General features: G+C 32.8%; 1 protein-coding gene across 8 annotated transcripts in view; it reads left to right on the top strand.

Moving 5' to 3' along the window:
• LOC115889135 (probable nuclear hormone receptor HR3) overlaps positions 1–21445 on the top strand; it is a 363768-nt gene that overhangs the window by 297749 nt on the left and 44574 nt on the right. Inside the window, exons 1-3 of one of the 8 annotated variants that reach the window (XM_030909071.1) lie at positions 15719–16021; positions 16081–16137; positions 17307–17803. The exons of 3 other annotated variants lie outside the window; for them this stretch is intronic. In XM_030909071.1, the coding sequence (XP_030764931.1) occupies positions 17629–17803 (175 nt within the window). In that variant the 5' untranslated portion in view covers positions 15719–16021; positions 16081–16137; positions 17307–17628. Of the gene's footprint in view, positions 1–15718; positions 17804–21445 lie in introns of those variants that run through there. 4 more of the 8 variants (XM_030909069.1, XM_030909070.1, XM_030909068.1 and 1 more) reach the window with 4 other exon arrangements.

The following is a 21445-nucleotide window of genomic DNA, read 5'->3' as shown; positions in this document are numbered from 1 at the left end:
CGGTTCTGTAGAGTGGAAATTTCACTCAATCGGGTGTGGACAGAAATTGAGAAAGTATTGAGTGAAATCTGAGTGAAATTTCACTCATTTTTTTTTACAGTGTAACATTTTTTAAATAAAACGAATTATAAAATTTCAATATATGTATATTTGTCGTAGGTATGAAAAAGGTAAAATATAAAATGGACAAACGCTTACTTACATTGCAATAAAACTTCCACTTTTAGTTTTGCAATCCAAACGCAATATTTCTATTTCACAAATAAAAATATCCGACAACACTAAAATCACTGAAACTTCCGCGGCTGACAACGAAAACTGAAAAATATAACGGCACTTTTTGTTTTGGACCTGCATATCAACATTACGGTGTACTATTTATTATGTGTTTGTTGTTGAAATAATATAAAATATCTAATTATAACTTGTAAATTTTAATATTTTAACATGATTTTAACTACCGTATGATCGAATAAAAACGGCGTCAGCGATGGCTATGAAATGAAGATCGCTGTCATTCTATATGTAAATTTATATGGGAAATGTCATCGATCGTCATTTCCAAGCCAACTGGACGCCGTTTTTATTCGATCATACGATACTTTTGACAATAACTAACTTTTTGAAATCAAGATGACATTTTAGACGGCAACTGACATATATGTCATAATATTTGAATCTTAAATATGTATGTAATATGATTTAAATTACTATAATGCAACTTTATACTAAGAAAACATTTATACATTTACAAAATACAACAAAGTCTAATAATATAGTTTGAAAACAATGAATATTGAATTAAAACTGAAAAAGTTAAGCGCGACCCCTTGTGTCAAAATTAGATGATTAAATTTTCGCAATTTTTACACCATTTGATGATCGGTGGCGCCTCTAGTGTTTGTTCGGGCGGTTGGGCTTTTACTCCCGCTTATGGCCATTAAAGAAAAAGTTCTAAAGGGGGATATTTTGTGAAAGAGAATTAAAAAATATTGACTCAAAACTGACAACTAAAGAGAGCTTTATTTATTTGTCAAATTACATAGAAACCAACGCCAACCCAGCACAATATTTTTTCTACTCGTAATAAATTCCTTGAAATAATATTTCTGAATATTTTTTAAAACGTTACTCGCTATGGAAAAAAATATAGTTTTATACACGACGATAAAATAGCATTATCGTCTCCCGAAAATCTTTTCGGTCGACGATAAAATACCATTTTATCGTCTTGTATAAAAAATCTACATATATAAAATGCTAATGTTTATCTGTGTCATCTCTACTGAAGTTACGACTTGCTCTAGAAAGTTGCTTTTTTTACTAAAATATAGCTAATTGGCTCTTCTAAAAACTGTCGTCGCCGGATTTTTAGTTTTTCATTTAATTAAAAAAAAATAAAAAGTATTTTTTTTTTCTTATGTCGTGGCGGATGCGCCAGGCTTGAACTACAGTAGCTAATATTTTCCTAAAAACCAGCGATTATAAAAGAATAAACCCGCGAGGGAAATTTACAATATTTTTTATAGAGGGTAATTTTTATGAAGTCGCCAACATCGCAATATTAAATGCGATATCTCATTTTTTTAAAATGCAACACCCTGTATATTATTTTTATTTTACACACAGAATTAAAAAGTGAACATTTTTTGTATTTCAAGTGTTCATAAATTTTTAACGTAGTTTTGTGTCACAGATATTCGTAGTGCCTATACCGGGTGCGTCTCAAAAGTGGCTCATCCCTATAACTTTTTATTTTTCCAGATAAAAAGACGCGATTTGGTATGTTGGTTTATATATGACATAAATTAGGATTGATTGACGTATTCAATTGTTTTCGGTCACTTCCTGTTTCACCGGAAATGACTACAACTTTTGATTTTTAAATGGCTTCTCTGTATTTTTTTTTTACTTTATTCAATAGAAAATGACACTCTGAATAGAATGACATAATATAATATGTTAACTTTTAACATTCAATTTATGGCTGTGAGGTGGTTAAACAAGTTTTAGTAATAAATATTAAACTAGAATAAATAATGTTTTTCCTCAAAAACTATTCATTCAATAAATTCATCCGTTATTTTTACTTTTACCACAGAACTCGCTGCTAAATATAACGATTTTTTTACCTAATTAGCTCAAAATTGGTATTGCTATGCAAAATTAAAAACAAAGGTTTGTGCATTATGAACGCATATTTGAAGTGAAACAGCTATTAAATTGAAGAATTTAAAGGACATGTTTGAAAAAGTGTAGTTTGAAATGTTGAAAAAGTAATAAATTAAAAATTAATAAATAATTTGATTCACTTTCACAGAATTTGTATTAAAATGACTGTCTGTCCATCTGCTCATCTGTCCGACTACAGTCACGTCGCGTCACTACGTATTTCAAAGCCGTTGGCTGTCCTTACCATTTTCGTCTCGCGTGTCACGGCCTCGAATTAGCTCGTGTGTCACGGCCTTAAACTTTTACTCCCAGCGCGCGTAAAGAAGTTTCACTTCAAAAAAAACTTTTCCGAATAAACATTTTTGAATTTGGACCAGAAAATCAATTTTTAGCCAGTTATTACTTCAAATCTCAACTTTGATAGGTGTCCCAGAGACCCAGAATGGTCCCAGAGTCTAAATCAAAGCAAAAACTAACGTTAAAGTTAAAGTCAAATTTCACATAAATCAATTTGACCTGAAAAAAATGGAAATTACAAAATTCCAGATTTGCCAATGGATGGATATCTGCAAAATTTTTCAATGCTCTTAAGCAGAAAAACAACTAACTATAAACATGTGTGTGTCATCTATCCATGTTTTCTTCTAATGTAACTTGTTTAATATATACATTTAACATATTTTATCCAATTTTATAATTAAAATTTTCCTACTCTAATGCAATAATCAATCTATTACAAATGAATATAAAAATTATGGAAATTTTTCATCATGGAGAAAGTTTTTTTTATTAATGATATTCAGTTAGACAAAATTATCAGAGATACCCAGATTTTTTTTAATATTTTTTTTTCAGCACTGAACTTTCTCCTCCATATTCTGATTAGTCTTTCACAATCAAAATATTAGCTAATCTTTGAATTATACTTTGCTTTAAGTAAGCACATGTGTATCTATTTATCACTGCCAATCAAAATATAATTGACGTGATTATCTACCTTATTAATTATTGGACACTAAAGAGCATATAAATAATTATTCAATCATTAATCATATATGATATATTAAAACAATAAAGTATAGTGTAAGAATACATTCTCATTTACAAAATTTATCTAAAATCACAGATAACTAATCAGTTATCTAATATCGATACCGTAAAACGGGGCTACTTCGGACAGTTTTTGATGTTTTTTGTAAGTTTCTTGACCTAAGTGTGTTCAAATTCAACCAATATTTTTTTGTGTGGGTTACTACATCCTTCCCCTATGTCTAACTAAAAAAAAAATGTTAAACTTTCTTTTTCTAATGTATATATTTTTTTGTTTGAAAAGTGTCCGAAGTTATCCCCATAGGTGGGGTAACTTCGGACATGCCTTTAAAATGTGTAAATTTGATGTTATACCAGTTAAAAGGAAACTTCCGACAAAAATATAACTTTTAAAAAAAATCAAGTCAATCATTTTTTTAATAAAAACTAAAAAAATAAGAACTTCAATAATGTTTGAAGACATTTTTATTGAAAAAGATTGATTATTTCTAAAAATGTCAGTCAAAAACTTATTTATCTAATAAATTTATATATAAAATATATAAAACTAAAAAACATTTTCTTACTAACTATAAACAAAAACAAAAACATTTTAAGACATAAACAAAAGATATCTTTGGTTTTTTAGAAGACGTATTATTGTAGAATAATATTTGGCATGTTACAGAACTTATATCGTTCTCTTCTTAAAGGCACTGGATTGAGAATCTCAAAAATATCATTATCCTCGAAAAAACTCTGGTCAGGAACATTTGGAAAATAAAAGTAGGTGTCTTTTTCAGACTTCTTTTTTCTCAAAAATCTAACTGAGAAAATGGGCCTTTCAGTATCCCCATAAAGTTTTTCTAAAATTTCGGCTGCATAAGATTTTAGATGAGAAGATTTTTCTATTGGAACTTTTACTATGACAAACATACAAATTTCAATAACCTTTCGAACTTCATGATTTTTTCCCAAGTTGCTGTCAATAGAGTTTTCTTCTTCAAAGTGCTCTGTCGAAAAATCTTCATGGAGATAAGAGGGACCAGCCTCAAGAGAGTCAGCTTTCTGCTTTTGTAATAATTTGTCCCTTATAATATTTAACGGTTCATCATCAGAGTCTTCTAAGTCCACCTGGTCCAACCTCGCTTCCGGTAGTTCCGATTCACTGAAATGTCGTATCTCGACAGCTGTTCCGGCTTTAACATTAATGCGCTTTCTTTTGGTCTTTGTTTTAGGTTCGGGCATTCTTGATTCTCTTAAAAAATCTAATAAACTGTCTGAGACCAATGAGGCATTTCTTTCATTGTTTTCATCTTGTCTCGGGATCCTCCTTAAAACTTGATCTGCATTTAAAGGCCATATTCCGGTTGCCTTGAAACCCGAAAGGATATTTTGTTCAGAGGTTGCTTCGATTTCATTTAAAGTTCTGAGTAATACGGGAAAGTCGGATTTCTGGAAAGGCCCCCTTCTTTTTAATTTCCAATCAGTTAGAATTCGCCTCCTACATTTCTTCAAAGGACCAAAGAAGGCGACATCAAGCGGTTGGCAAACATGAGTGGAATTGGCAGGAAGTAGGACAAATATAATATTATTTTCTTCACACTTCTCAATGACATCCAGCGTAATATGAGAGGACAAGTTGTCACCAATCATTAATTTCTTTCCTTTTTTATTACGGAAGTAAGGTAAAACTATTTCTCGGAACCACTCTACAAAAATTCGGGCATCAAACCAGCCAGATGGTGTGCATGAATATCGGCATCCTAAGGGTCCATTTTCTTCCCACTCTTGATAACGATGTTTCGCCTTGTAAACAACAAAAGGCGGTAGCAATGATCAAGAAGCAGAAGCCGCCATCATAACGGATATGCTGGTTTTTGTTGCGTCAATGATACGATCACAATGTTTACTGCCCCTCTTGCACACTATTTTGACTCGTCCAGGGTCATCACTGAAGTGTGTCTCGTCATAGTTTATGACATTCTCAGGAGGCATACCTTCTAGTGAAATTTTCAACTCATCAAAATATTCTTGAATGGTAGCAGGAGTCACCTGAGCCCTATTTCTTTTGATATTTTGCGCTAGCCTTATGGACAAGTTTCCATTTCTACCGAGAAACTTTTTAATCCAATCTGAACCTGGCAAATTATTTGTAAATCGGTTAATCTGGACTCCTTCCCGGTTCAGGTAGTTCTGCACAACTTTCCTTACATCATATTCTGTTAGTGGAAACCCCCATGCTGCTGCTGTGGATATTCCCTGAGCCAAATTTGCCTCTGCCTCGATACTCAGCACTGGTTGCCGTCCTGGATTCTTATCATGAATCCCCTTAACTTTATCCCCAATTGTGGATTTGGGAATCCTATAATACTCAGCCGCCTCTCTTAAGTTTTTTCGCTTGGCTTTGACATCTGCTACTGCTTGCTTTAACCTCTCTGGTGAATATTTTTGGTAGGGGCGACACCCCCGTTGCTTTTTGTAACTTCGAACCATGTCCGAAGTTAGCCTTCAAAATATGATTTTTTTGCTTACGACCATCTGGAAAAAAAAATTGAACGATTAAAAATCTTCAAATTACATAAAACATTTTCAGATAATATGCCTACTGAATACTGGAAAAAGTACGATTTTATGAACAATAAGTTTAGTTGTACGCCAGTTACTTTTTTCACTTTAAAAAAACAACAAAAATTGCATACTTACAAAAATTGACGTAAAAAATACGCCGGGCCCGAAAAACACTTGGTACTTAAGGAACGTCTGAGGGCAACTGTTTTAAACACGTTCCAGTACACACGCGGCCGCTTTGATGATTTCGCTACCCCCCTCAATTTTTTTCTCTTTCAAAGACCCGTTGTCCGAATTTACCCATGCTGTCCGAAGTAGCCCCGGTTTACGGTACTATACTAAAAACGGCCTTAAAACTAAGGCATTATCGTAGAATATAATATACAGGGTGTCTCAGAAATAAGTGCAAGTATTTTAACTGGTAGCATAGTTCAACCCCGGAAACACGCCTATGAGGTTTTTTTCGCGAAAAAAAGTTTGTGAGAATTCGGAATTTTTGAAATTTTTTTTAGTTTTTGGTCAAAAAACATAATTTCTTATATAAAGTTCCAGTGGTTCTGAAAATCTTAGCAAAAAATCATTTTTTTTTGGAAATTTTTAAAGTAAAATAACTCCCTTATTTTGTACTTATTTGAAAAACGATGAAGAGAAAATATGTTTCTTTTATCGAGATCTATCACTCCTTAAAATACTTGCACTTATTTCTGGGACACTTTTATCTTTTATAAAAGATATTTGACAAAGAAATTTAATATAATGTAATAACCTAAATATATTTTTTCAAAATAAAGTGGTTTTAAAAATAACCCTAAATGTTTAAATATCCAAAAAAATTAGTCGTCTACTATTCTTAGCTCTGTTCTAATAGTTCTCAACATGACAAGTTATTAAACTACAACATCTATAAGATCTAACGACAGTTCATTAATAAATATTTTGTATTAACGTCATATTGGTGGGAGGCGTATAATCGTTTGAATATTTGAGATAAAACAAAACTGTACGTACTTGAATGATTCAGTAATCCCGAAGGTTTATTAACCTTGATAATAACAAACAAACAGTGGAGTTTTTTGGAAACGGATAATATCGACATATATGTAATTGCATACTGTGATGCAATAGTTTTATCTCTATGAAAATCTGGAATTTTATTAATTGTTTGATAAAATTATCGGAGAATTATATATATTTAGATATTTTTATGTAATAAATATAAATTAAAAGCCTTACTTTTTGTAGAATAAATGTAAGTAACTCACTATGTAACTAGTGCCTGTGCTAGTGCTAGAAGTTACATAGTGGGCTCGCTGATGCGGTTTGTCAATGCGTCGATTTGATGCGCTAATGCGACGATGCCATGAGTTGTGCGGTGCCGGCGCTGGCGATGGCGGTTCGGCGGAATGTCGGTTTTTGGGTGACCGGCGAACCATCAAAATGAAAATCACTATACCCAATAGACAATTTTCCAAATGAACTAACAAATCGAATAATAACGAACTGCATCATACCAACTATAGTTAATATGATGCAGTTCGTGTATGGGCGCATGGAAAAATCAAATCGACGCATCAGCGCATAGTGGGTATGAGGCTTTTATATGTATAGGGTTTTCAGAGATATTTAGGATGGCGATCCTGCATAGACTTACTTATTGGAGGAAGTAAAAGAAACTTCAAATACAGGGTATCCCAATATTCCAGGGACACAGAACTACTACGTATTTTTGGAATCAAAATAAGTTCATTGCGCACAATCTACCAATGCTTCGTTTGTCCGTTAGAGGGCATGAAACTTTAAAAAATACACATTTTTTCAAATATTTTAAAAACCGTGATTCCGATTTGAATGAAATTTTGGGTGTCTATGTTTTGCTAAGTGCTTTGACATTTGACTTACACAAAAATTAAGAAAAAGTACGGGAAGGATAAAAACTACCCTCACGCCTACATAAAATTTAGTTTTAATATATTTTAACTCAACCGACGACCGATTTTTTTTTTCATAAAATGGTCCTGCTAGTATTCGCTACATTTTTTGTCTCTTGTAAAAAAACGCTACCGCACATGCTTTTTGAGGAAAAAAAAAATTTTTAAGGAAAAAAATATTTTTTCGAAGCTGATTTCCAAAAATATCTTTTGTTACATGCAAACTATGGAGGCGCATAAAATCTATTATGCTCTAGAAATCTAGTTGGCGAAAATATGGAATTTTATTTTAGAATCAATAATTATATTTGATAATAAGCTTCAAAAAAAGTTTGAAAAAATTAATTAATTGATAAGTTGATTAAATTAATTAACGTTGGGGTTTATTTTTATTGATGCCCTCTAACGGACAAACGAAGCACTTTTGTATTAAGGTAAATTATGTGTAATTAACTTATTTTGATTAAAAATATACGTAGTTCTTCTATGTCCATGGAATATTGGAACTCCCCGTATATTTTGTAAGGTCTGCTTTGGAATAATAAATTCTCCAAATATTTGTTCTCAAAAACAAAACCATGCAATGTGGCGTTCTTTTACAAGAGACAAAAAATGTAGTAAATACTAGAGAGACCATTTTACCAAATGAAAAGTTGTCGTCGGTGGAGTTAAATAATATTTACACTAAAATTTCTCTAGGGGTGGGGGTAATTTTCACCCTTCCCGTATTTTTTCTTCATTTTTGTGAATGTCAAACTTTAAAGCAATTAGCAAAACATAGTCACCCAAAATCTTATTCAAATCGGAATAAGGGCTCTTAAAATATCTTAAAAAATATGTTTATTTTTTTAAATTCTGATTCCCTATGGCGGACAAAAGAAGCACTTTTACATACGGGGTTGTTCACCACATACGACACGGAGTATTGTAGCTAAACTATTAGACTTTTACAAATTGTAAGTTTTGGGTTCGCTGAAGGACTATTAGAGCTACAGTTTAAAAATAATTTTACAAATTACAGAGTGTCCCAAATAAGTAAAAAAATTATAGTTGTATTTTTTTTTAAATTAAACACCCTGTATATTATTCTATTTTTAGATTCTACAATTGAAATAAAGGTAAATTTCATTATGGTTTATCACACTCAAACCTTACCGTTTTTGAAATATTTTCAATTTTGTGAAATTGCAGTAAAAAATTTAAGGCTTCATTTCTCCAAGGTTATCGAAGTTTTTAATACTGAATATTTACTAAAGTTTATTTATTGATCAGATATTGTGTTGCAATAATAAAAATTTTACTACCTTATACAGAGTGTCCAAAAATTTATATTAAATAATTACTAGGTTTAAACGGCAATAACTTTTTTACCTGAATCAGATGCACAATTTAATTGTCTATGAAATTGTATTTACCATTTTTTACCTAGCTCTTGAAGTTTTCGTAGAAAATGCATTGTCTTATAATTTAGACCAAATTTATCACCATACCCATGGAATATTGACATTTTAGATTTTTTTAAAGCTACATATGTACAAAATGTACAGGTGGTAAAAATTATAATATTGTAAGCCTATTTGTTTAAAAAAAGAAAACTATTTAAATCTTTTTAAAAGAGTATACCAATTATTATTACTAATTATATTAATATATCACTATTATTTCCGCCCAAAAATTAGTTAATTACATACTTAATTGTTTTAATTAATAAATTATTCATAAAATAAAATAAACAAATGTGCATTTGATTCAGAAATCAATACAATAATGAGTTAAAAAAATGCACGTCTCTGTTGTTAAAAATAAGCATTCGTCAAGAGATAAAATAGCATCTATAAGGTGTTACTTTTTACTACACTGTCTAATACACACAAAATTCAATTTTTTAGTATTTGGAGCAATTATTATTAATCAACGTAAACAGTCAATTAATGTAGTTTGAATAATGGGATCTTATTAATTGGTCCTCTTTAACAAAAAATATTTAAACAGTCTTTTTATTTTTTAATGAAATAAGCGAAATTTATGGACAATATTAGTATCTGTACTCTTTCAAAATTTCTTGCATCTTTAAAAATAATTGTGAAAATAAGGTGATAAATGAAGTCTAAATTATAAGAAAATGCATTTTCTACGAAAACTTGAAGACATAGGTAAAGAATGGTATAATACAATTTGAGAGACAATTAAATTGTGCCTCTGATTCTTGTAAAATATACAGGGTGTTCCATTTAAATTAAACAAGTTATTGCCGTTTAAAGCAAGTAATTATTTAATATAATTTTTTAGACACTCTGTATAATATAGTATTTTGTTTATTATTGCAACATAATATCTGATCAATAAATAAACTTCAGTAAATATTTAGTATTAAAAACTTCGATACCCTTGGAAAAATGAAGCCTAAAAGTTCTTACTGCAATTTCATAAAATTGAAAATATTTCAAAAACGGTAAGGTTTGAGTGTGATAAACCTTTATCAAATTTACATTTATTTCAATCGTATAATCTAAAAATAGAATAAGATACAGGGTGTTCCATTTAAAAAAATACAACTATAATATTTTTTACTTATTTGGGATACTCTGTATCTTGTAAAAATATTTTTAAATTGCAAATATACGTAGTAGTTCTATGTCCAAGGAATATTGAGACACCCTGTATATGAGTTGTAAGATTTTACCTGAACCGCCAGAAATTACTTTAATTTAATCAATGTAATTAAACATTTGTTTCTATAAAATTATAGACATTTTTTTCAGTTCATTCAATATACAGGGTTTTCAGAGATGATTACTGTAATAAAAAGTTAACTTTCCTATACTTTTAGTGGTTTTAGAATATTTTATATAATTTTTTTATTTTCTTAAATTCTCTGTCAGGGGCGGTTTGAGGCTATTTTGCGGAAAATACCTCGGCGCTACCTTTGGGTAGGAAGTTACTGAAGCCCAGTTGAATAATAATCCAGTCTTAGTAATCAACACCTGATTTTCTTTTAAACGAAATCTTAATTTTATTCAACCGCTGGATTGAAATATCGTTCTTTTGATCAAATTGTTGAACTGTAGCAGCCTGTGCATCCCTTGCACCCCCGGTAGAACCGCCCCTGTTCTATGTTCTCTTTACTCTCTGGCAGCTCAGATAAAACGTTACAAATCATAAATTTATAGATTTTACTACCCACAATAACGTAAGCCTGCAGATATCGCACAAATTATCTCTGAAACATCTAGTACAGGGTGACCCATTTTAGTTGAAATCATACGGTATCTGAGTTATTAGTAAAGATAGGAGGATGCGGTTTGCACAAACCTGTCCCACTTTTTTGTCGAACGGAAAATGCTGTGAACAAAATTTTCATAGCTCTCTTCGTTTCTGAGCTACAGATTTTTCTCGAAAATTTTGCGATTTGGGACAAAATCAGAAATCGAGAACGGACAAATCCGGGAATCAGGGAATCGGGGAGTTCATTGTTCATTGGTTCCAACTCATTGATTTGAGAAATAATCATTTAACAGAATTCTAATATTTTCAAAGTTGTAAAGAGGAATCTTGCTGAAAGTATATTTCACGTAAATTAGGTAAAAGCATATCTAAAATTTCCGGTACGATAGCTTCCAAGATTTACAAATAGCGCTAGAGAGTTAAGTTTCCCTAATATGTAAAGAATTTATTAGTGGCTCCCAAAATAAAACAAGAGACAAATAGCAGTATACTTTTAATAATTCTTTAGTTTCCCTTGTTATCAATCATGGCCTACTAATAAATATGATCTTTTAATAAAAAAATTAATACTGAAAATAGGTATAGAGTGATATATATTTTTGAGAAGCTTATGGCAAGCCAGATCATATAATTTATAAATATACATGGTATTCCATTTAAGAAAACATAAATTTAGATCATATCTTATGTATAATATTTATATATCATAAATATTATTTTCCTAGAATAACAGACTATGCCACTGTATTCTACGTACAAAGTTCTACAATAAACAGTTTTCACCTTCTCGATAGCTTTAACAATAACAGAGATACAGGGGGTATCCCAAATTGAAAAATTTTCAAAAAGACTGTAGTTCAGAAACGAAGAAGGCTATGAAAATTATGTTTACGGCATCTTCCGTTTGACAAAAAAGTGGGACAGGTTTGTGCAAACCCCACCCTTCTATCTTCACTAATAACGGAGATAACCCTGTACACAATTGCAGCAAATACTTACAGCAGGTACAGGATGAGTCCTAAATAAGTGCCAATATTTTTAGGGATAGTATAGTTGAATTTTATCATTGATCTACCAGCTCTGAAAATAGTTACACTTATTTAAGACTCACCATGTATATTTCAATAATTAATCCTAGATTATTAAAGAACGAATAATTATATTTTACAAATCTGTGTAACGACTTCGAACTGCATATAAACTAGCGAATTAACCAGATAAATGCGCTGTTATTTGGCACATACCATGCATTAAACGCACATTATCCAGTGCGGTCTGGAACAAAATGCAAACGCGGCCAGGTCAAAGGTGGACCGTGGTCATGGCGTTTTTAATTGGCGTTGTCGGCCGGCGGTTAGGCCATATTTTTATTAGCGGGCGCAGATTGTAGCGCGATAATTTTAAACCGCCATTATGTATATGGGTATTTACTTCGCCAGGTCATGTAATAACGTTTGATAATTCCGACGCATCCTATTGTGCGCTGGATACTTACATTTATTTGTTTGGAAGATGTTTCGTTTGATAACTTATTATCATTAATAGATAGATTCCAATCAATTAATTATAATAATTTTTCATATCTTGTACAGGGTGTCTCATTTTTGTTTAAATCATACTGTATCTCCTTTATTAGATAGAAGCATGCAGTTTACACAAACCTATCCCACTTTTTTGCCAAACGGAAGATGCTGTAAACAAAATTTTCATAGCCCTTTTCGTTTCCGATCTACAGGATTTTTTTTAAATTTTGACTCCCCCCGTATCTCTGTTATTGTGAAAGGTATTGAGAAGGTGAATACTGTTTATTGTAGAACTTTTTTACGTAAAATACAGTAGCAGTAATCTGTTATTTGACAAAAAGAATATTTTTGAAAATATGAATTAAAGTTATGTTATCTTAAATAGAACACTCTATATATTTATAAATCATATGATTTGGCTTGCTGTGACCATATGTAGGTGGCGCCCTCTACTAGTAGGAGTCATATTGACATCAAAATCAAATTTCTTATGCCAAAAAACTCCCAGACATCAATTTACATCCAAATATTGACGTTACTTCAGAAATTATTTAGAAAAAATCGAAATAAAAATGAAATTTCTACACCCTGTATCTCTGAAACTAAGCATTTCAGGACCTACATTTGTACGAACTTTTTTTTTTATTTTTATCTGCAGAATATGCTGAAGTTTCCGGAATACAATTCGGACCACCCTGTATATGAAGTATCACCCGTAGTACTATCTACCCTAGTGGAAAGTACCCTTTCAGGGGTGTTACGGAATTTTACACGATCAGTATTTGCCGTGGCATTAAAACGTGAGCAAGAATGTCAAATTTCAGGAAAAAAATATTAGTAATGTTCTGAAAAATAAAGAAAATATATTATTTTTATTTAACCTTTCGAAGGAAAGTTTTGTTGTACTTTTATCTGCAGAATCATCCACCAAAGTTAGATGCAGTATTTTTTTGACAGCCTGTGTAAAATTGAATGTTAAATTAACAATTTGGAGAACAACCATGATATAAAGAATAAACAAGGTATGATCGATAGTGTCTCCAATTTAGTATATACTAAGAGTATATACATATAAAAATTGGAGGCATATCACCTGTGATACAAAAAATCCGTATCGTTCAATTGCCACTAATAAAAAAAGACCTAAAATAAGGAAGAATTAGGACATAACCTCAAAAGTTATGTCAAATCATTGAGTTTGACATTTGAAAAGTCATTTTCACATTTATTATGTGTCATCAGTTTGATCATTTGAAATTGGCGCCTGCCGACCAATAGTGCCGATATGACCTGTGACGTAGCTACCAACCTGCGCATAACCGAGCAAGAAATATGAAATATTTTGTTATGTGGTGTTGCGAAAAATCAAAATTGCGATATCCACACAGTACATCTATACAGGGTGGCCCATCGAAAACGTTCCGCAAGGCATAACGGCCAGGGTAATTTTTTTTCAGACAATTTTTGCCCCAAAATGATTGCAAAATCTTCAACCCTCTAAGCGGGGGTGTCATCCCTCAATTTTTTTCAAATGGGAAAGGGGGTCAAGTGGTACCGCATTGAAAAGGGCTTTCTATTCTCTATACTTTCCCGCTTAGTTTTTGAACATCGGTCGAGCCATTGAAAAAATATGAAGGATTGAAATTTGAAAAGTTTATTTAAACATTTATCAGAGTAAATGATAAGGATACATTCCTTCGACCAATTTGCTGTTTTTTCTTATTATTTCTAGATGTTTACGCATTTTTTCACTTGCCACAAGGATGAACGATCGGGTTAGGTAGAGTGTACTTTCTTTTTCAAAGGTGTAGTTAATCGGCACAACTGTCGGTACTGGGCTGAGGACAACCCCAGGGTTTTTCACGAGGTGCACACACAAAACCCTAAGAAATTGAATGTGTGGGCAGGTATTTTTAGAAATTCTATTGTGAGTCCTTTTTTTCTTCCTGGAAATCTAACAGGTGATATGTACTTGGATTTACTGGAAAATACCATCGACCCAGCCCTAACTGACATCATAGATAACAATCCTGGATACGTTGAAGCGGAATTAATATTTCAACAAGACGGTGCACCTCCACATGACTCTCAAAATGTGTGTAATTAGTTAAACAATAACTTTCCCGTTCGGTGGATAGGGCGAAGGGGTGTAATTCAGTAGCCTCCCCGGTCACCCGACTTGACTCCTTTAAACTTTTTTCTATGGGGACACATAAAAAGTAAAGTGTATAGCACTCCACCCGCGTCATTAGAAGACCTGCGAAGACAAATTATTGATGTTTGTTGCGAAGTGACCCCGCAAGTTCTTCAGAATGTTCTAGAACGGGTTGAAAATAATTTGTATTACTGTATGGAGGTTGACGGGCAACATTTTCAGCATTTTCTTCATTAATAAAATAAGTTTTTTTTAATTAATTCAATTTATGCTTTTTTTACAAAAAAGTACTTTTCAAATTTCAGTCTTTCATATTTTCAAAATGACTCGACCGATTTTTAAAAACGAAGCGGGGAAATATAGAGAATAGAAAGCCCTTTTCGTTGCGACGCCACTTGACCCCCCTTCCCATTTGAAAAAAAGTTGGGGGATAACACCCCCGCTTAGAGGGTTGAACATTTTGCAATCATTTTTGGGGCAAAAGTTGTCCCCCTCACAAGCAAATTTGACCTGTTTTTGGATTTTTCGAAAAAAAAATACCCTGGCTGTTATAACTTGCGGAACGTTTTCGATGGGCCACCCTGTATATCTTTAGGTAATACACTCATTTATAGATTTTAATTACGGATTAGAAAAACCTTTTTTCGTTTAGGGGTTATATCTTCTACCATTTTAATTGTTAACTTCTACTTTTTTACAAAGTTAAACTCAAACAAAATTCAGTTGAAATAGAAATGTAAATAATAAAAATTATAATGATAAATTAATATCATATTCAAATATATTATTATTATTAAACAATAATTGATAATTCATCAGTTTAATCAGATTTTCATGAGCCCCTTGTAACACATTATACCAGATTATTATAAGAATTAGGTAAAATAAGCCGTTTTCTAAATATTAAGCTAAACACAATTGATTGTTATTAAGCAAACCTTCTTAAACATTGCCCGAGCCGACAACCACGCGCCGGGTAGTCACAGGGTATACGGCCCGGGGTCAACGAACCCGCGCCGCGTCCCGAGTGGGGGCCCCGCGGCTACGTCACCGCGCGCGCGGCGTCACACCGCGATCTTCCACCGCCGAGGCGTCGCTCGCAAACGCCGCGCGCCGGACAGAGACAGGAGAACCGGTCCGTGTCCTTTACCCTATCGTCCGTCCTACTGTTACGTAGGCACACACAGAGATTCGCTAGGGCTCGCTATATCACCACCGCGAATCCCCGAAATCGTGAGAAATTTTCAAAAGGAAAAAAATGTCTTGCGTCCGACGCCGCGACCGAGTCCTAGCGATCATCGAACGGACTTAAGAAAAAAATTAAATTGTAAAATGTAACCGAAAACTGTGATTCAAAAAAATCCGTCGTATAAAAAGTGATACCTTATTTATTTTATTAAGTGTCTAGATTCAAACAGGTGGTAAATGTGCCTTTAAGTGAAGGATTCTTCCAGTGTTTATAAGTGCGTTGTTACAGGTTTCCCTAAGAAAATAACAGAAAAAAGAGAGTGTCATTCAGTGCCATATTTACCTCGTAAATTAAATAAAAAAAATATTTTCAAACCCCATTCTCCTATATTTATAAACTTAATTAATAATAATTATTTCGATAAAATCGTACATATACACATTCAAATACGTACTCAAACACACACACACAGCAGCAGCATTGTTGTCATTTTAACATTATCAGCCGGCGTTCATATAATCGGTCATTCACATTTCGGTTAAAAATAGAAAACGCCACTATTGTAGTAAAGCTAGACCGAACCTGGCTAGATTTTATTCGATTCTATCTGTAAAAAAATAAAGAAATTCCTTTAAAAATGCCGTGTTTATAACTGGTAATATTCGGGATGTGAATAACCCGGAGTTCAATGCCTCGCGAGACCGAAAAGCTGTGCCGGCATCTCTTCTAGCAAGCCGGGCGACTTAATTTTCCTTCGATTTCCGCATATTTTCGGTCATAACATCGGATTTCCTTCCGAGAAAATTACTATTTTGACTTGTCTGTCTATCGAGACACGTGCAAACCCACTCGCAAGGACACGAATTATTATATAGGTACCTTAAAGTTGTGCAAACATTTTAATACAGCACAGAATATCGATTAATTAGTATTATTTACCGTTTTAATGAAAAACCATTAAAAAATAGAAATTAAATCGGTTTAAAAGTGACTTTTTTAGTTGTATTGTGGCTTATCTATCGCAACGAGAGTCGGCGTAGAGTGTTGTAACGCGGTTGCCCAAAATCTTGAAGGTCAATGAACCGCCTAAACTTTTGGCATTAAGTTTAACGAACTTATTTACCTTTTTTCTTAACCGTCATCGCTTAAATGTGGATATTACACACCTCTCTTTACGGTGTTTCTTGAAAATTCGTCGAAATTTTCCGTTTTTTTACGTAAAATAAATTACATTGATTTATATTTTTTTATCGAATTATGGTTTTCGTCGTTAGAAGTGGTGATTAAACGGAGATGACTATGTAGTTGCTGTGTTGTCGTACGAGGTCGTTGAACCGCCGCTAGAAATATTTTACTTTGTGAAATTACGTACCGTTGACCCTTCCACTTATCTCTAGTCGTTTCGTACGTATTTGATTCATCCAAAAAAAATATTGATAATTAATTTTTCTCTTTCGACGTGTATAGATTTTATCGAATATCTTGTGCGTCTGCTTGGTGCGAATCTGTTACAGGTAGTGGTCCAGGAAATAAAGAAATGGAAATAGACGTGGTACATCGGAAGAGACTTTTTTTGAAAATTTCCGACTCTCCTTATGTCAACGGATTATTCCTGACGTGAGGGAGGATACAGAGTGAGTTCAGTGACATTGCGACGATAATAATCAAGACGGTGGTACCCTGCAACGCGGTCTGCGTCATTTTTTTCAGTTGGAAAACGAAAATTTCTGCGATCGGTCACTGGGTGCGAGGTCGGGTAGTTTTGGCGGCAGTTTTTCGCGGCCATGCGCCCTCTATACGCGGAGGGCTGTTGTCGAAGTTCGTTCCGAGTGAATCATGGACAATTTTCCCGATTTGTTTAATGCGAATGAAAGTTGGGGTGTAGTTGGGGAACCCGGAACAAGTAGGGACCTGCTCGTCAGACACGACAATATTTCTTCGGTTGATTCTTCCACGCCGCCGCCACAGCATTTGGACAATGAGGAGAGGAAAAGTGCGAATTCTATCAGAGGTAGAGTTTCTTATCTTTAAGATTGTTTTTTAAGTAGGGCTTGAAACTAAATACCTTATCTAGTGTATTTGTTTTTCTTCGTATTTTTCGTAATATTTTGTCATTTTATAGCAGTTTATATTATAATTTTACCTGAAAAATACACTTTGGAAACTCTGGTGTTACATTTTAACCAAATTTCTCGTTTCTCGATTAAGTCACTTGTCATTTATGAATCATCAGCAGAAGATTAAAACATTTTTATTAAAAAATAGTTATCTATCTGTTGATAAAATATGCATCTAGTGCGATAGATTATTTTAGTGAATTATAATAATACCTCGTTATTGTACAAATGGAACAAAGTACAAAAAAAATCTTTATCCAAATAACGTAAAGACATAAAGATTAAAAATTCTTTCAATGATATAAATGTATTTTTAGTTGGACAAGACCTTTAACAACAAATGATTCGAAGTGGGGTCTATTATAAAGAGTGGAATCTATTATACAATTTTATTGTTAAAAATGTCATCATCATCATCATTTTCAGCTTAGATATTCAACCATTTCCAATTATGGTGTAGCCTCCCTTACATACTCTCTTTATAGCTGGACCCATTGTTGTCTATTGTTGGCTATACGGGTCCAAGTTATCCCTGCTAATTTCCTAATATCATGGTCCCATCTCAGGTTCGGTCTTCCTCTAGGCCTCTTAATTCCTCGCGGATACCATGCTGAATTTTTTTTGGTCCATCTGTTATCCGGTCTTCTTGCCAGGTAGCCTGCCCATTGTCATTTGAGGAATTTGACTCTGTGAATGACACCTATTACTTGGGTCTTTTGTCGTATCCACTCTATTCTTTTACGGTCTCTCTTGGTTATTCCCAGCATATTTCGTTCCATTGCATGTTGTGCGACCTGCAGTTTTCTTATGATGTCCGTTTAAAGTATCCAGATTTCGCATGCATATCTAGAAGTACACGCTAGTCGAATGTTTTCTTCTATAGCAAGTTAAAAGTTTAGATCTCTAGAAGATATATCTTGTGTTTATGTACTCACTACTGCTTAAGAAGTTATTCTATCATTGCGTACTGTAAATGGTTAAGCCAAGAAGTTACTTAAAGTTTTCTATGATCATCTCAAGTCTTCTGTGCACTAATACAATTGAAAACTCTAAATTCTATTACTTGGACGTTATGATAAAAGATAATATGATAAATGAATATAATTAGAAGAGGTTTATCCATAAGTTGGATAACAAGCGGCTAAGAAAGAAGATGATGATTAGTGAAAAGATAAATATGTTCATTTGTTTATACGTCATAAAATAATCTGACCGAGAATCTGACCCTTAAGAGCAAATATGCGTTTCTTCAAACTTTGATTATGGCTGTGTTTGCTTGGTCTACAAAAGTAACATAGTTATGCATATTGTAATGTATTCAACAAGGAATATATTCAAAGATTTTTCCTCTACAATCGAAGTAGGACTACAGCGAACTGAACTATTTCAAAAATGAATACTGCACAGCCCAAATGCATTTTGTGCTAAAGTCTGAAATCATGTCAGTCCATACTTCTGAGCTCTAATAAAATATGAACGCATGTTTCGGTATGCATCTTCATCGCAGAAAAAGCAGAGTTTATATTTCTGGAACCCGTCTAATTAAAGTAACAGAATTCAAGTCATCATCCAACTCTTCCCTTCTGAGGTACTTTAATAATTGGGCCGTATTACTTATATTTTACTAGTCGGCTGTTGGTGGTCAAAATAATTCGAGACATAACACGTCAATTCAAAAATAAAATAGCTAAAGTGATATTACCTTTATAATTATATTGACATACATTGTCTCTATAATGCCAACGAGAAAAATTACATGAAAACGTTAAGAAAAAATATACGTAGATATATTTATATACTCCGAAAATATCTTCACTAATACAATTAAGAAATAGGTACTTATATCAAAATAATTCAAAATATTTGAGTTTTTCTGTCGAAAACGCTACTGCCTCGGCCACCGCTTTAAGAATGTCTTATCTCTTTACTTATTATGAGAACACTTTAAATATACTTTTAATAGATATACATTATGTATTAGATGATGAACCTACTTATAGAAAACTGGTAGATAAATATATAATAGGGAGGGGGGGGGGTTTAAAAAATTTTAACAATAACGTGTATAATTTAATAACTATTTTTTATTTACTATTATTATACATTGTGAACCGTTTCAGCAATGGGTATGAAATGAAGATCGCTGTCATTTTATATCTAAAATTATATGGGGAATGGGAATGTCATCAATCATCATTTCCAAGCCAATTAGACGCCGTTTTTTATCTTACGGTAGTATCTTCCCATATAAACAATATAAATTGTTTTGTTTTTTAAGTATTTAGTTGTTTAAGTTTCATTCGGTTTTCGTTATCCTAATCAGATATCAAAGAAACTTGAGAAAATAGAGCGAAACATCAACTGTATGGGTAACGAGTCTTGAAGGCTAGAAAGGACACCGTCTTCGAAAAAGGGTTAGAACAAAGGATACAAACTAGCTTTTATTCGCAAGTCTTTTTATTATTCATAACCCTTCTTCTGCACAAGCACCCCTTCTGCAAGTTCTTATATGTTTCAAAGTGGACCCTTCTTTTTAACAATAACAGTCCAGGTATATCTCTATCAAACCATATTAATGGAAGCTACATTCTGAAACTTGATTTTAAACTAACATATAGACGGTACTGGGCAACAATACTAAGACCATCACATGAAAAATAATAATTTTACAAAGAAACGATATGTTCATTAATCAACAAACGGTTCTAATATTAAGAATTATTTAAGATCATCGTAATAGGCATTAGGAACAACAGGTCTATAAATAACCTGATAAATAATCAAGCACTGATCAAACTGATGCTTCATTTATCATACAACCATTGGCAGAACACTGTACTAAATGTACTCACTTGTTATTCCACATTTATCTATATCTTCTTATAAAATTACTTCTATTATTTCTTAGTGAAGCTCGGAAGTTTTATTTATGCCTTATAGAGAAGCTATTAATTGCAAGAAAATTACTACCACTATATGCGCATATTTGAAAAACTTCTTCTTACTTCCGTTTGTCTGTCTGCCCGTCTGTCTATCTGAGGACTTCATTCAGGTACCTCTATCCATGTGCCAAGTTTGGTTACATTGGTTATCTATTATACAGGGTGGTCCGCACCGGCAGCATATTCTGCAGGTAAAAATAAGTAAAAAAGTTCTTATAAATGTATGTTCTAAAATGCTTAGTTTCGGAGATACAGGGTGTAGAAGTTTAATTTTTATTTCGATTTTTTCCAAATAATTTATCAAGTAACGTCAATATTTAGATGAAAAGTGGTGTCTGGGAGTTTTTTGACATGAGAAATTTGATTTCGTTGTCAATATGTTTCCTACTTCTACAGGGAGCTACCTACGTAATTTTTAAATGGTTTGAAGAGTAATAACTTTTCGTCCGTACCTGTATAAAACTAGCGAGTTAAAAATATACATTTACGACGTTTTTTACGTAAAAAAGATATCTGGGTAAAAATTGCTACGAGTAATGGTTCTCGAGATATTTGGAATCGAAATTACCATTACCTGTCATCATTGACATAAAT

This window comes from Sitophilus oryzae, unplaced genomic scaffold (genome assembly GCF_002938485.1).
Source record: "Sitophilus oryzae breed Bouriz unplaced genomic scaffold, Soryzae_2.0 scaffold_810_pilon_pilon, whole genome shotgun sequence".
In the NCBI taxonomy this organism is placed as follows: Eukaryota; Metazoa; Arthropoda; class Insecta; order Coleoptera; family Curculionidae; genus Sitophilus; species Sitophilus oryzae.
This window is presented reverse-complemented; position numbering and strand designations above follow the sequence as displayed.